Here is a 13883-nt window from a genome sequence, read left to right as displayed (position 1 = left end):
TATAGCCTAAAGACAAAGGACGGCCTCCTTGCTGGGGAAAGGGGGTCTGGTACGACTGGCTTTCACTGTTTCTCTGCAGTGATTCCTCTTTTCCTCGCCACACAGAGCAGTTTTCGACTGCGTGGAACCCCACAAAAGCCAGGCGCAGCGCGCGGGGAGAGTCGGTATCAGCCTTGCGGCGGTGCCCTCCGAAACACTGGAAACTTCGAGAAAACAACTGCGATGCCAATTTTGACGGAGACTTCAGGAAAATGTGAGTGTGCTCCGAAAGACATCTGCTGCATGTTTTTACCGAAAGGTCAAGGACGCAACTGATCGTGGACGTCAACAGAGACAGCGAAGAGAAAGAACGAACACCGCAGAGATATTGTCGGGGAAAGGGCACAGAAAATACCGATTGATGCCCCGGCAGTGCGTGAAATGAAAAAAAACCACCTATTTTCGAAGAGCGGAAAACGAATCCTAACAAATTTGCGGCTCGGCAGAAAAAAGGAAAAAAAGTAGTGAAAGTATCCAGTCCGTTCTCAAAATATAAAAAACAACTTCATATCGCATGCGCTGCTAAAAATAAGAAAACCGATTTCATAAGACTGCACTGCTGCCTCTCCCGAGAAACAGATTCGATCTTAGTGTGCTTCTGTTCTCTTCTCGTTGTCCTTTCTGTCTCGACTTTTGTCGAAAACACAATTCGTGAAACTGGCCTACTCTACGTTCGGGAGACCCTTTCAGTAGCCATTCCTTTCGCTTCCGTAGGTATTCTCCGTTTGCGTTTACGCGATTCGTTTGCTTCTCTGAAAGCTCGAAAATCCCAGTCACCCAGACCAAGTCGACGAGAGGACTTTCGCTGGCGACGAGCAGCTCCCGCTTTTTGAAAGGTTTTTTAAAATGAGGCTTTTGTCTCTTCTTTCTCTCGTTTCTTCTCCTTTCTCTCGTTTCTTCTCCTTTCTCTCGTTTCTTCTGTGGAGACAGAAACAAGGCTCCTCCGTGAGTCTGAAGAAAGTCCGGTGATTCTCGAAGTTTCTGTGGGGAGGCAGACGTGGATTTCTAAAGACACCGTCGACAAACATGTAGTCGTGCGCAGAGCCACCGTTCGGGCACTGGACACAATTGAAAGAGGAAATTGATGTTTTTCTTGGTCTTGAAAAACGATTTGCTGCATGGAGGCAATACACACGAGAAGGCTTTCCTGCAAGAGCAGCACTCGCCTACCCCATGACACAGAAGAAAATGCAGAACCGAGACTGTTTCCAAACGAACGAAGCGAGACAGTTTCCTGAAAAAACAGTATACAGAATTGATCGAATGAGAGATTACTCCCAGACAGGAGCGACAAAACCTCTCCCTTTAGTCTCAAAAATGTAAAGACCTTTCCATGACAAAACGCTCGCTCTCCGTAGGACAGATCTCTGGGACGCCACAAGAGAAGTCGAGAAAAAGTCGCATTTTTCCCCGTTCCCTTTGCTCTGTCGGCGGCATCGCACGACTGAAAACAGCGTTTGCCTCTTCCAAAGAAAACACGAAGGAAGAGGACAGGAGACAGAATATGCAGGGGAAAGAAAGCAGAGGAAACAGGAGGACCCAAGAAAGACGAGGAGAGAAAAGATGAGAGGACAGAAACCCCCCGAAAAGACGCCGACAGCGAAAGAGACACGAATGGAACCGGCAATACGAAGGGAGAAAGGACAGACGCTTCTCCTGCGACAGAGAGAGCAATAAGGCAGAGAAAGCCTTTTTCTGAGGCAAAAAAATCCGCGAAAACTTTTTTAAAAACGCCTCAAGCTACAGTCCGCGCATGCTGGACACACACAAGCAAATCCCCCACGTCTTTCCAGAAAGCCACATACAAATCACACACACTTTCCCACGAAACCACTTACACACACCAACGCATGTACACACATATACATGCATATACAAATATAGGCATATATACAGATAAATATACATATAAATATACATGTATATATATATATATATATATATACATATATGGAGTGGAGCTATACAAACACACTGATATCATATTCAGATATATATATATATATATATATATATATATATATATATGGATATGCATTTACACAGACTCACATATAAACATATGTCCAGATATACATATGTGCACCATTGCGACGTTTTCAGTGTGTTCACAGTGGCAGCCGACATCCTTGCAAACGTTCTGTTGCCCTTTGTGCGATGAAAATCGGTTTCTGTCCGGGGCAGAAGTCGACTGTGTGGAACGGCTTTGCGTCCGGAAGAGCCGCGTTGTGCAAACACCTTGAAAAGCCATTTGTCTTTTCTACAAAAGACTCTCTGGAGGCGAGGAGCCTGTGTCCATACCGTCCGCGCTCCCGCATGCAGCAGGATGTACAAGTTTGTGGTACTGCCTCCTCTCGACCAAAAGTCGCTTGACAGGTGGTGAGAAGCCTCGCGACTCTTCGTTTGTTTCTCCTGCATTCTCAGGCACAGCCGCCTCGAGGCCTTGGCTTTTCTCGCGCGACAGCTCAGCGTCGCCTCCTCCCGACGTGCGTTTTCGGTGGCTGTACACCTGGGGAGTACCCCGAGGTCGGGGCGCAGGCTTCTCTGAATTGCAACCAGCAGAGAGAGTGGGTCGCAGATCGAAACGGCTGTCGCCTCCCGCCGCGTCTGAAGGGGAGAGAAACGGATTCTGCTTCTCCTTCGGACTGGCGAAAGTCGCAACAAGCGCCTCACATGCGTCGGCACCTCCCCGTGAAACAGTCGGCTTCCCAGAAGAACAGCGTGGCTCCTGCATGCGTACTGTTTCCTGTGGAAAAAAACAGTCTTGTGCTTTCCTCCTGTCACTGGGATCGGCACAGCGCTGTCCATACACCCGAGACATTCGTCCCATGTCTTCGCTCCCCACTTCCAGGGCGCCTGTGCACCTGACCCGTTGAGACTGGAAAGCCGAATCCTCTTCCAGAGCAGCCGCGAGCGCGTGAAGTCCCTCAAGCGTTTCGGTTTCTACTGGGTCTCCGCCTCCGATGCGTCTCCTCTCCTGAACATTTTCTCTCCCCCCCGTCTCGTCCTTAATCGAGCTCGTCTTCTCTTCTCCCGACGACCTCTGCTGCTGCCTCCCTCCTCGCGAATTCCCGCAAGCGTCCCCACCTCGCGAGCTTTCTGCGTCTCCACGAAGGCGGCCTGTCTCCGTCAAGTCTCCCCTCTCCTTTGTGGCTCGCGGCTCGGCCTCTGCAGGAGTGGAACATCTGGAGACATGGACACCCAGCAAGAGCGACGCGGCGTCTCTGCGGCAAAAGGCGAGAGGCGGGAGAGAGAAGACGGAGAGGCTGTCTCTGTCGCGCGTGCGAGACGCGCCTCTCTGCGACTCTGGGCCTGGTTTCGCTCCACCGTCTTCTCGTCTTCCATCGACGGACGCAGAGAGGCAGACGCGTCGCGACGCCTCCACGCAGGACAACGCGCCTCCCCGGCTTCTCAGTGTTCGCGCGCTCTGCTTCTCCGGAGAGCAGGAGGAGAAGGAGGAGCTGGCAGAGAACGAGAGAGAGGAGATTCGCCGCAGAGCCGCGGTGCGCGTCAACATCGGAGAGGATACGACCTCCGCAGCCGACGACAGCGAGGCGAGGTACTGGAGAGAAGAAGAGGGAGAAGACGAGCGACGATTCAGTTCGCGCAGCTCATCCGGTTCTGCATTCTTCTTGGTTGCGCTCGACGGCGACGAGCGCGTATAGGACGAGGGCACACTCGCGTCGTTGTCGTGGAAAGAGAACTCTTTCTTTCCTTGCGTCGGATCGGGGACTGGCGCCTTGTCGCGCCGGGTGAACAATGCCTCGGCATGGTCACCTTCTTCGGCTGTACCACGGCCCTCGGAGCCTGGACATACAGCTGAAAGGGAGACATCCTTTGGGCGCATCTTTGCGTCGATTTGGAGGCAGTTCTCTGGTTCCTTCTCATCGGTTCCTCGCTCGACTATTTGCGCGTCTTCCCCTTCGTCTGCCGACGAAAAAGAACATGTTCGAGCCTCGACCCGCTCCCGAGCAGACGCGCTCTCAGCTCGACGAGTGTCGCGTTCCTGCTCCAACTTCTTCGTCAACTCAAGTATCTCGCTTGTCATGAGACCTGTCTTCTCTTCACTGATTTCTTCTCGACCCAGACCCACTCGGTTTGTCGCTTCTTTCTTCGCGTGACCAAGGTTCTCCCTGTCCCTGCCTTTTCCTTGTTCAGTCTGCACTTGATCACGGTCCTCCCGCCTCCCGCCTTCTCTCGCTCGTTGCGCGTCCTGTTCTCGGTCTTCTCTGTTCTCGTTTTTTGCTCTTCGCGCTTCCCGCGCTTCCGCTCCTTGTTCGCTGTCTCGCTCTCGAGCGTCGAGAGTGAGGGCAGGATAGAGCGACTCAGGCGACGAGTGACGCCAGACGGACTCGGGAGGCGAGGAGGGGAGAGACGCGCCAGGGGGCAGCTGCGAACTTGAGGGCGGCCACACGACAGGAGGCTGCACTGCTCGGTTCGCCACTGCCTCCTGAAAAGTCACATGCAAATCCCGCAGACCGAACACCGCGATGCTCGGATCCGACGGATCTGCCACTGCCGTCAACGCCATCACTTTGCTCTTGTTCAGCTGACAGAAAACACACACAAATCATACATTCAACACATGATACAGATATCCATACGTCTGTGCGCATCTACACGTAGATATATGTATGCTAATCTATTCATATCTATATCTTTATCTATATCTATATCTATCTATCTATCTATCTATCTATCTATATATATATATATATATATATATATATATATATATATGGTTACATAAGTGGTCTGATTGCGAGGCATGCATAAAAATTTGGGATCTGGGAAGTGAAAGTCTAGACAGATGATTTTTTGTCTGCTTCTACCGTATGGAGGCAAACAGAACGACCAGTATCTGTTCAAAGACACGGAAGAATATATGAGTATCTATATATACACAGACGGCTGCATAATATGGGAACGGCGAAGACCTGAGAGTCTCGGCGAAACCAGGTTGAAAAGGCGAAACGCAATTGGATACTTCGTCCTCTTTACCGAACTGCGTGTCTCTGGACTCTTCCTCCCTCCTGTTTTCTTTTTTTCTCCAGAGTCTGCATCACTTGATCCAAACCCCATCTCTCTCGCTCTCCCTCAGTTCGTTCCTTTCGTTCTCTCGTTCCTTTCTCGACCTCGTTTTCTCGTTTTCTTCCCCGCATCCTTTCCTCCTTCCTCCATCTCTTTCTTCTCTTCCTTTCGCGTGTTTTCAGACCTGCTGGACACACGGACAAGCTCCTTGACAGGCGTGTCTCTCTCTGTCTCCGTTGTCCCGGGGGCCTGCTGGGTTTCCGCTGGGCTGTCGGTCTGTGGGGTCTCTCGCCTGGCTGTCTCTCGACGCTTTTTCGTGGATGCATGCGCCGCCAAAGAGCACCACGGCGTGGTCGATGCAGAAGCCGTCAGCCTCGAGTTGAGGCACTACAGCAGGAGGAATGACGATGGAGTAGTGCAGTCCTTTCACCTCGCGATTGAGGAGAGAATTCAGAGACGGCGACGCCTCCACGATTTGCCCAAGTTCACGGATGTCAACGACCCCCCATCCATCGAACTGGCACTCCGTCAGAAGCGTGAGCAGCGCGCGTCTCCGCTCCTGCTCATTGAGTTGAGTTCGGTCTCTGAGAGGCGGGGAACGCAGTCCGGTACGCAAAAAAAGAGACAGTGGGGAAAAGGCTCGAGAAAGACGTGATCCACGCGTCGAGAAGAAACGTATAAAAGACGAGACATGAAGGACACGAGCTCAGGGACGGTGCATGCAAAAACATACCTTCTAGAGATGAGGGATAACAAGAAAAAGGACAAGACGGGGGTGCAGCGGACTCAAAGGGAAAGGGGAAAGAACAAAGAGATAGTAGGAGAGAGGGAAGTAGAAACACACAAACCTGAGAATCGGTGAGGAACCGCAGACACTAACCAAACTATGCGGGGACATACAGAACAGTTCGCAGAAAGGTATATAATGCACGTTTAACTGTTTCAGAAGCGAAACTGATCAAAAATGAGACACAGGCAAAACACCGTCGAAAACGCGCCTCGAAGCCTTCGGACGCAGATAGCCACCTTCCAACAACTGATTCCAGCGTCTCGTGTACACACAGTGTACATACAGCCTAGGGCCTGAGTGAAGTAGCAAACTGGAGACCTTTTCAATGGCTGCTGCTGTCTCAAAACAAATGGCGAAAGCACGTCGGGGCTGCATCTGCTGGCTCCAGCCTCTCTTGCTTGTTCGAGTGTACTTGCACCACAACAGTCGGCCATCGAGTAAAACGGTATGGTCGTAAACCGTTCCTCATGGATTCTTGTGTCTGGTTATTCACTCTAAAGTAGACCGAAGCGACCACAAACACCGACTGAAACGGGAGGCACCTTGACTTTCTCTCTTACGTTGTTGCGTCTTGAATCAAACCCCAGAAGAGGGAAGAATCGCTCGAAGACGCGTAGCCTGCAACCTTGAACCATCTGAAGGGTGACAAGAAAGGCGAGTGGACAAGTCAGACAGGCAAATAAGTCACGGATTCACACGAAAAGAAACTGCAGACGCCCAGAGCATCTGGCCGAACAATCCCGACACACATGACAGAAAGTGATGGAGCATCCGTACACCATGAAAGAAGAAGGTACGACGAGAAGAAGAGAAGAAGAAAGAAGATTGACCAGACGAAAAAAGCAGCAGACGAAGAGCAGAGGAGAAGACAAGAAGCGAAGATGACAGGGGGAGAAAAGAGCAAATGAGAGAAGAACAGAAGCAGACAAAAACGAAGACGAGAGCATATGGCATAGAGGACAAGAGCAGAAGAGAAGCAGGTAGGGCGACGCAAAACTCAGAGGATCAGCACGGGGAAGACCAGGGTGGGAAAGAGAAAAAGCGATGAAAAAGACGACGTGAAGAAGAGGAAAATACGTACCGAACCTGTCCGTCTGCACGTTCATAGGGAAGCTCCAACTTGAAGGGTCTTCTCTCGTCGAAGAGTTTCTGAAAACCGAATCCAGAAACGAATGTCATCCACTTTCATGAAGGCTGTCATTTCCCCAAAATAATAAACACCGCTGGCACTCCCCCTCCCAGTCTTTGCAGTTTACCTTCCCCCTCTCTTCGCCTCAGTATTGAAACTGTGATGAATCGCTCTCTGATCTTCCTCGCTGATCTCCCTCGTCCTTCTCCTCGCTTTTCTCTCTCTACCTATCCTCCACATCATTATCGGCTTAGGCACCTACATCTTCTCGTCCTGTCTCTCTTATTTCTGTGTCTGAGCAAAGCTGCAGCTTATCGAGACGGAAGTCAGCATACTGATCTAATGCATGGACATATGTACTGCGTCTGTCTCTCGGCAGCATCTCTATTCTCATGGCTCGTTTCTACACTCTCTTCCCTCGTGTTTTGCTTCACCTTCCCACTCGTCTTTTTCTGCCTCGGGACTGCTCCTTCCCTCCTGCCCGCCACCCTCCACATCTCCACATTTCCGTATCTTCACTTCCATCTCCTCTTTTTAACTCTTCCGTCCTCCATCCTCACGGATGCACTCTTCCTCTTCCTTCCCTGCCTCGCCGCTCTCCTTCCCGCATCTTTTCCAGTTGCTCCCCACCTCGCTGTGCTTCGTTCAAACGCAGACGCACACCGCCTCCCGCTAAAACCGAAGCTGCTTGCACCGCAATACATCTGCGTCACGTGCGTCTCTCAAACTCTATTCGCCTTCCGCTTCTTCCCTCATTTTTCACCTTGTTCACTGCTTTCTCGCCTGCGCGTCTCCACCACACTCGCGTTTTTCTCACCCTGAGCGCCTCCACCAGCTGATCCCGTCCAGGTTCCATGAAGTACTGGAGCCAAGTGCCTCGAAGCGCGGCTTCATAGTCGTCATCGTGGAGTCTCTCTTCTTTCTCTCCCACCCCGTCCTCTTCCTCTCTCCTTCTTCTCTCCCTCTCCTCATCTGCTTCATCTTCTTCCTTTATTTCCTCTTCATCCGCTCGCTGCTCTTCGTCCACTCTCTCTTCTTCTGCCTCTCTCTCTGACTCGTCTCCGCTTCGTTTTCGTCCTGTGGCTTCGGTCCATCCAACGCCCAGCGTCCGGCGTTCTTCGTCTCTCGGCTGTCGGTCTCCTCTGGAGTCGCCGCGTGCTCTCTGCGCCTGGTCACTCGTCCGTTCCTCCTCGACCGTGGAACCCTCGAAGAGTGGCGACAGACCGTTTCGACTGAGGCGCCCAGTTGTCTCCATTTCACGCTGCTGCCGGGATCGGTGTCGCGCCCAAAGCGCAGAGTCTGCGTGGAAGAGTCGCGTCTGCTCCCCAGATCGGATCTCGCGTCCCGTCATCTTTTTGTAAGCCTGTTCCGTGAAGATGTACGAGTAGCGGCTGGGCGATCCGTATCCGGGGATACATGGCGCGCCTGCTCGCGACGGAGAGGCGGCAGAGCAGAACGACGAAGACGAGGAGAGGTAAGGGGTGATTCCTCCGGATGGGCGACTCACCGACGGCAACTGACACGGCGTCTCGGGACAAGAAGACTCGGGCTTTGAATGCAGGAACGAAGGAGCAGCCAAAAACAATCCTCGGCCTTCGGCGGTTTTCCCGCGAGTGCCAGTCACCCCAGTCCTCGAACGCTGCCCGCTTCGTTCCTCGAAAGACGCGCCCTGGATGTTAGGCGGCGACGCACCGGGAGTTCCTGCGACGCCCTTTCCTTGGGAACTTGTCGCGTTCTTCGCAGATCGAAGAGACACCCCAAACCTGTCGACGCCTTCTCTCTCGCCTGCGAAGTCCCCGTAACAGCCCAGTTCTCCGCCAGTACGTTTCGAAATCGCGCGTTCGCGCTGCTGCGTGCGTTTCTCAGCTGTATGTATAGCGTGGGTGTCGAACGCCCAGGCCGCGATCCCCAGGGTCTCCGACATGGCGAGGACGAGAGATTCGAGTTGCTTCTGCAGCCGCACTCGTTCGTCGATGTTGTAGAAAGACACGTTGTATCTGGTGAGGCGAATGCGGCTAGAGGACCAAGGGTAACGACAAGGCGTGACAAGGACCTCGTAGTAGGTGTAATCGGAGTCTGACAAACAGCGGAGCTCTTCGTCTTTGCAGAGCGACGAGACGACTTGTGACGCTCTGGATGAGGAAGAAGGAGACGAAGAAGAGGGTGACACCGCGTCCGAGACAAAGCACGGAGAGAAGGCAGACGCCTCATCAAACGCGCAACCGTGTCCCCCGGAGGCTTCACGCACAGGCCTTTCTGGCAGATGTGCTGCTTCTCGAGCCTGAGGACAGAGGACTCGAACGATGCATCGACCGTCGTCATCTTGGGCGTCCCCGAAGTCGTCGCGTCCTCGTGCCATCCTATTCGAACACTCGAACGTCAGGCGTCGACGAGACCCCGCAGGCGACGCCTCCGCAGACGGCGCCTCGTTCTCCTCCTCAAAGAGCTTGTCTGCTCTCTGGAACGCTCGCGCAAACACCGCGCGATCCTCCGGGTGGACCCATGAGTCGAGAGGCAGGCCGATTAACGCCGCGTCTTCCTTCTCCTCAGGGCGGGCGAGAGCCGAGAGCGACTTTTCGCGTTTCTCTTGCCGCGCAACCCCCCGAGAGAGCGGCTTGAAGAAGCCACGGGACATCAAGGCCTCCTGCGAACGAAACAAAAGCCTCCGCGCGCCTCGCAGGGCCTCGGTGCACGCACCGAATGAAAAGAGCGAGGAAGGCGAAAGCCCCGTCCACGACGCCTTGCCTTCCCCGACCGACGAAGGACTGTCTCGCTTAGCACTCGCGGTGTCTCCCACGGTCGGGGCTTCTGACTCCTCGACGCTTCTCGGCGACCCTGTGCCTTGGCGAGGCGCGCCGGCGATCGTCGTCGTCATCCTGAAGGAAGGCGAGACATCGGAGAAGACACTTGCGTGTGGAGTGCTCTCTACAGACGAGTAGGAAGGGAAGGGCGAGCAGTCACGCGAGACCATGGAGGCGTCGCCGCCCCCATTCTCCAACCTGCTCTCTATCGGGCGATGAGGGTCCTCGCCCTGCTGAGTCAACGTGTCTTTGGTGAGAAACGTTCGCTGAAAGACACGACTCGCGTCACGAGAAATCCACGTGCACTGTCTGTGTCTGTCGGTCAAGGCGACGACGTTGATGCCTCCAGGGGACCAGCACTTGAACAGTTGCTCCAGCATGAAATTCGACGCCTCCTCGGCTTCCTGCATGCATGCCAGGGCGAAGAGCTCGGAGAGAAACACGTCGGCGCAAAAGAAAAGCAGGTGGAAGCTCCACCAGAACACCGCGCCGAGGACGACCGGAGAGAACAGGGAGGCGGAGGTCGCAAACAGGGAGAAGGGGAAGACGGTCGAGTCGACCAAGGGCGCGAGGAACGACGGGAAGACTGAAGGCGGAGAGGCGGGAGACGGTGAGGAAGCGACGGAGAAGAAGACGTACACAAGAGTCGAGGCGAGGTGACAGAGGAGACGCGTGTGCGTCGGCAGCACCCACTGATCAGTTTGCGGCAGAACGAGAAGAAGCCCGGAGGAAACAAAGATGTGCACGGACTCGGGGAAAGGAAGCGACTCCCGGATCGGCACCAGGAGCGGGTGCGTAGACACCAGGAGAACGCCGAAGAAGCCAGTTAGCAAATTTGAGATCCACTTGAGGCTCTTCGAGCAGCACATCGCCGCGCCGACACCGAAGACCCAAAAGAGGCTGAAGGTGAGACAGACGGCAGCAGCTTTCCAGGAGGCATGGAAGAATCCCGCGACCAGGGCGAGAAGCACGAAGAGAAGCGCGCGGTGCCGATACACCCGCAGCACCTCGGGGAACCGACACCGCTGCATATCTCCGGCTGGAGTCATTGTCCACTTGAGCAGGACGTCTGACAGCGGCTCCAGAAGAATCGAGAGCAGCGAGAAGTTTGGCTTCCTTGCCACGGAGAAGAAACGCGAGAGGTAGTCCGACAGCGTGTAGCAGATAGCGCTCTCGACTGCAGGCGTCTTTTCCCGGTACTTGTGCCTGTTCAGCCGCGTCCGACTCGGACTCCGCAGCGCAGGAGAGAACCGGCCCGCGGTGTCGGGGAAGAACCGCGAGCTGGTCAGTTTCGGAGCCGGCACCAACGCTGGTGGCGGTGGTTGCGGAAGCGTCAGAGGCGAGGGCCGGCGGGAGTCGAGCGCCCAGAGAGACGGAACCAGACACGGACAACTTGCGTTTCTTCGCTGGGCCGAGCCACCACGCCGCCCAGAACTGTGGAGCGCCCGCAGATCGCCTGGTCCGCGATCGCCGCCATGGAGGACACCTCCCTCGTCTCCTCTGCCTCGGTCTCGGAGGTTCAGAAACCGTCGCACGCCGTCGCCGGTGCGCTTCTCCCACCGAGCAATTTCCTCGCGGCAGCTCCGCGACTTGAGCCCGCCGCGATGCCCCCGGTGGTGAGACAGCAAAGTGGGCGGACGCGGCGAGGTGATTTTCGTCCTGCGGGACTTCGAGGAGCCAACGGAGGTGGCGGTGACTTGAGGGGCTGGCGGCGACGACGAAGAAAACTGGAAATTAGGCGCCTGCAGCAGTGGCAGCGCGACGCGCGACCGGCGCGAAACCCCATCGTTTCCCGCCGCTCGATTTTGCGGCGAAGACGCCGGACAGTGGGTTTGAGCCTGCATCGGCGTGTGCACGATTCCCGCCGACTGGCACCAACAGATTTCGTCGTTTGCGTCAGCGTGCACTCGCGCCTGTCAGGTACTGCGGCTCCGCAGTCGAGGCGCGAACGGTGAGGGCAGTTGAAGGAAAAGTCAACAAAAAAAGAATGTTGCTCCACCAGGCGCAAGAGCGCGCGCAGCTGGAACAGAACTGAGGTTGGCACACGGGGAACGTCCTCGACTGCCGTCGGGTTTCGCGGTGTACAGACACGTGCGAACTCTTTGGCACCCTGTGAGCGGGACTTAGCTGGCACACACACCGTTACACTCTGTCAGGCGTGGAATAGGACGTGGAAGGGACTTGCCGCTGCTCAAACATATACCGGAGAAGTCGACGAGATCACCGCGTCGAACGGTGAGTAGACACGCCATTTTTCTCGGAGAAAATCGCGACGCCCATCTGATATCATAAGGCGCCAGGATTCGAAATCCGCCGCGGCACACGGGAAAAAGCACACCAGAGAACGGCTGTGCTGATTGGGTGTGCGGCTCGAAACGAAGGCGAATTGGAATTCCCCAGTGTCTACCGGAAGAAAATCGACGGTACGCGCGCAGTTGCAGGTTAATATCGACCGAGTCAGTTGAGTTGACGCCCGCAGCTCGACACGCGAACCGCTATGAAAAAAAGCGGGCTACCGAGGCGAGACTCTCGCACGCGATGTCCGTTTTTCCGGGTGGCCAACGAAAATCGAGAAAGTGGGAAAAGCAGGGTTTCCCGAAACGAGTGTGAAACCGTACGTTCGTCGAGCGCCCGTTGTGCACGTTCCTTGCATGGAAAACCCCACCCCTCTCTCGTCGCGGAAAAGGGCACGCATGGCATAAATCCTGTCGAGCTTTGTCCCGGCTGAGTTTCTGAGGCTAAAACCCCAGCATCACTCCGAGTTCCACGCTAATCCGTTTCGCGCGATTTGCTCTCGACTGTCGATTCTGGGCGCCGTCCGTCCCCTCAAGCAAACAAGCAAAACAACGCAGAAGGAGACCGCGAGCGCAGACCGGCACGGACGCGTCAACGGGGGAAGAAGATCTGCGGATCGGCTGCCGCCGGCTCTCGAAATGACACACTCCAGACGGAAACGAACACTGGCGCGACAGGCGAAAAAACGAGCTCTCAACAGAATGCCACGGCTCTCCCCGTCGCTCTTGGTGGAACCATTTGAAGGAGTGAGAGCTCCGCAACTACGCGGCTTTTCTACGAGGCTGATTGGCGCGCCGCCGTGCCAGCAATGCCAGCGCAGCGAGTGAGACGGAGAGGGCCTTACCGAAAACGCGGAGAGAAGACCGCGAGGGGGGGTGGTGGCACGACGAGAGAGAGAGTACGGGGATTTCACAGAAGGAAAATCGCAGCCTCTAAACGAGTTATAAATTTGCAAACCGGAGAACGGGTAAAGACTCGACGAGGCCAGCAAACGAAACACCTTCGGATTTTAGGCCGCCTCACTTCTCGCCAGAGTCGCGTCTCCAGATCACATTCTGTGTAGGGTGGCTTGCCGTGTTTCGTCTGAAGTCTATTAGGCTAGGGAATTCGGTCAAAGCAGCAAAGGTAGTGAAGAGACTTAGTGTGCGCTAGCCGGATAGAGACAGACGAGTGGAACAACACTGGGGATGCGTTGAAGCAGCAGCAGGGCAAGCGAGCCGAGAGACGGTGCAGATTCACCAAGCCGCGGTGGTTTGTATGTCTCGCTCTTGTTATGTCGCGGTCTTCGCACACCGTCTCTTGTGTCACTTCGAGACTAGTGCAACGCATGCAGACACGATCAAGAAGAAGCAAGGATTCGATTCTGGACACGACATTCAGTCTTGTCGCTGACGTCTCACAAGGCACTGCTTCCTCCCTGTCGCAGTTTACTTTCTCTGCAAAGCCTCCTTGCGTCTTTCTAGATGGAGATCCGGCACACGTCCTCTGATCTCAAGTTCAACAGGAAGACAGGCTACCACATCAAGTGCGCAAGCAACTGAATCTGTATTGCTTCTGTTCTATGACAACGCTGCTAGGTCGTACATCCGAGGGAACCGACAAAATGATGTAGAAGCAACGAACGAACGAGCCGCGGGAGACAGTGTATGGCGGTGCGCCTTGTGGTGTGTGCAGTTGTTAATGCATTATACGGATCGTGAGACAAAGTCGCTTCTTGTTCCTCAGGTTTGATGGCCACGGAGTGTCTTTGGCCGTATGAATTGTTTCGCGTCTCAGTTGCTCTGTAGCGCTCTCGCCT

At 54.7% G+C, this 13883-nt stretch overlaps 1 protein-coding gene across 1 annotated transcript; it reads right to left on the bottom strand.

Moving 5' to 3' along the window:
• Positions 1-1091: 1091 nt before the first annotated feature.
• On the bottom strand, positions 1092-12818 carry TGME49_278030 (hypothetical protein). The gene is made up of 5 exons (XM_002370465.2): positions 7807-12818; positions 6942-7009; positions 6421-6495; positions 5255-5654; positions 1092-4588 (listed from the first exon to the last, which is right to left on the bottom strand). The coding sequence occupies exons 1-5, from the start codon at positions 11632-11634 to the stop codon at positions 2300-2302; spliced, it is 6660 nt and encodes a 2219-aa protein (XP_002370506.1). The 5' UTR covers positions 11635-12818; the 3' UTR covers positions 1092-2299.
• Positions 12819-13883: the final 1065 nt, after the last annotated feature.

This window comes from Toxoplasma gondii, chromosome XII (assembly GCF_000006565.2).
Source record: "Toxoplasma gondii ME49 chromosome XII, whole genome shotgun sequence".
NCBI classification, from domain to species: domain Eukaryota; phylum Apicomplexa; class Conoidasida; order Eucoccidiorida; family Sarcocystidae; genus Toxoplasma; species Toxoplasma gondii.
The sequence above is the reverse complement of the archived record's forward strand: the minus strand, read 5'-3'. Positions and strand labels throughout refer to the sequence as shown.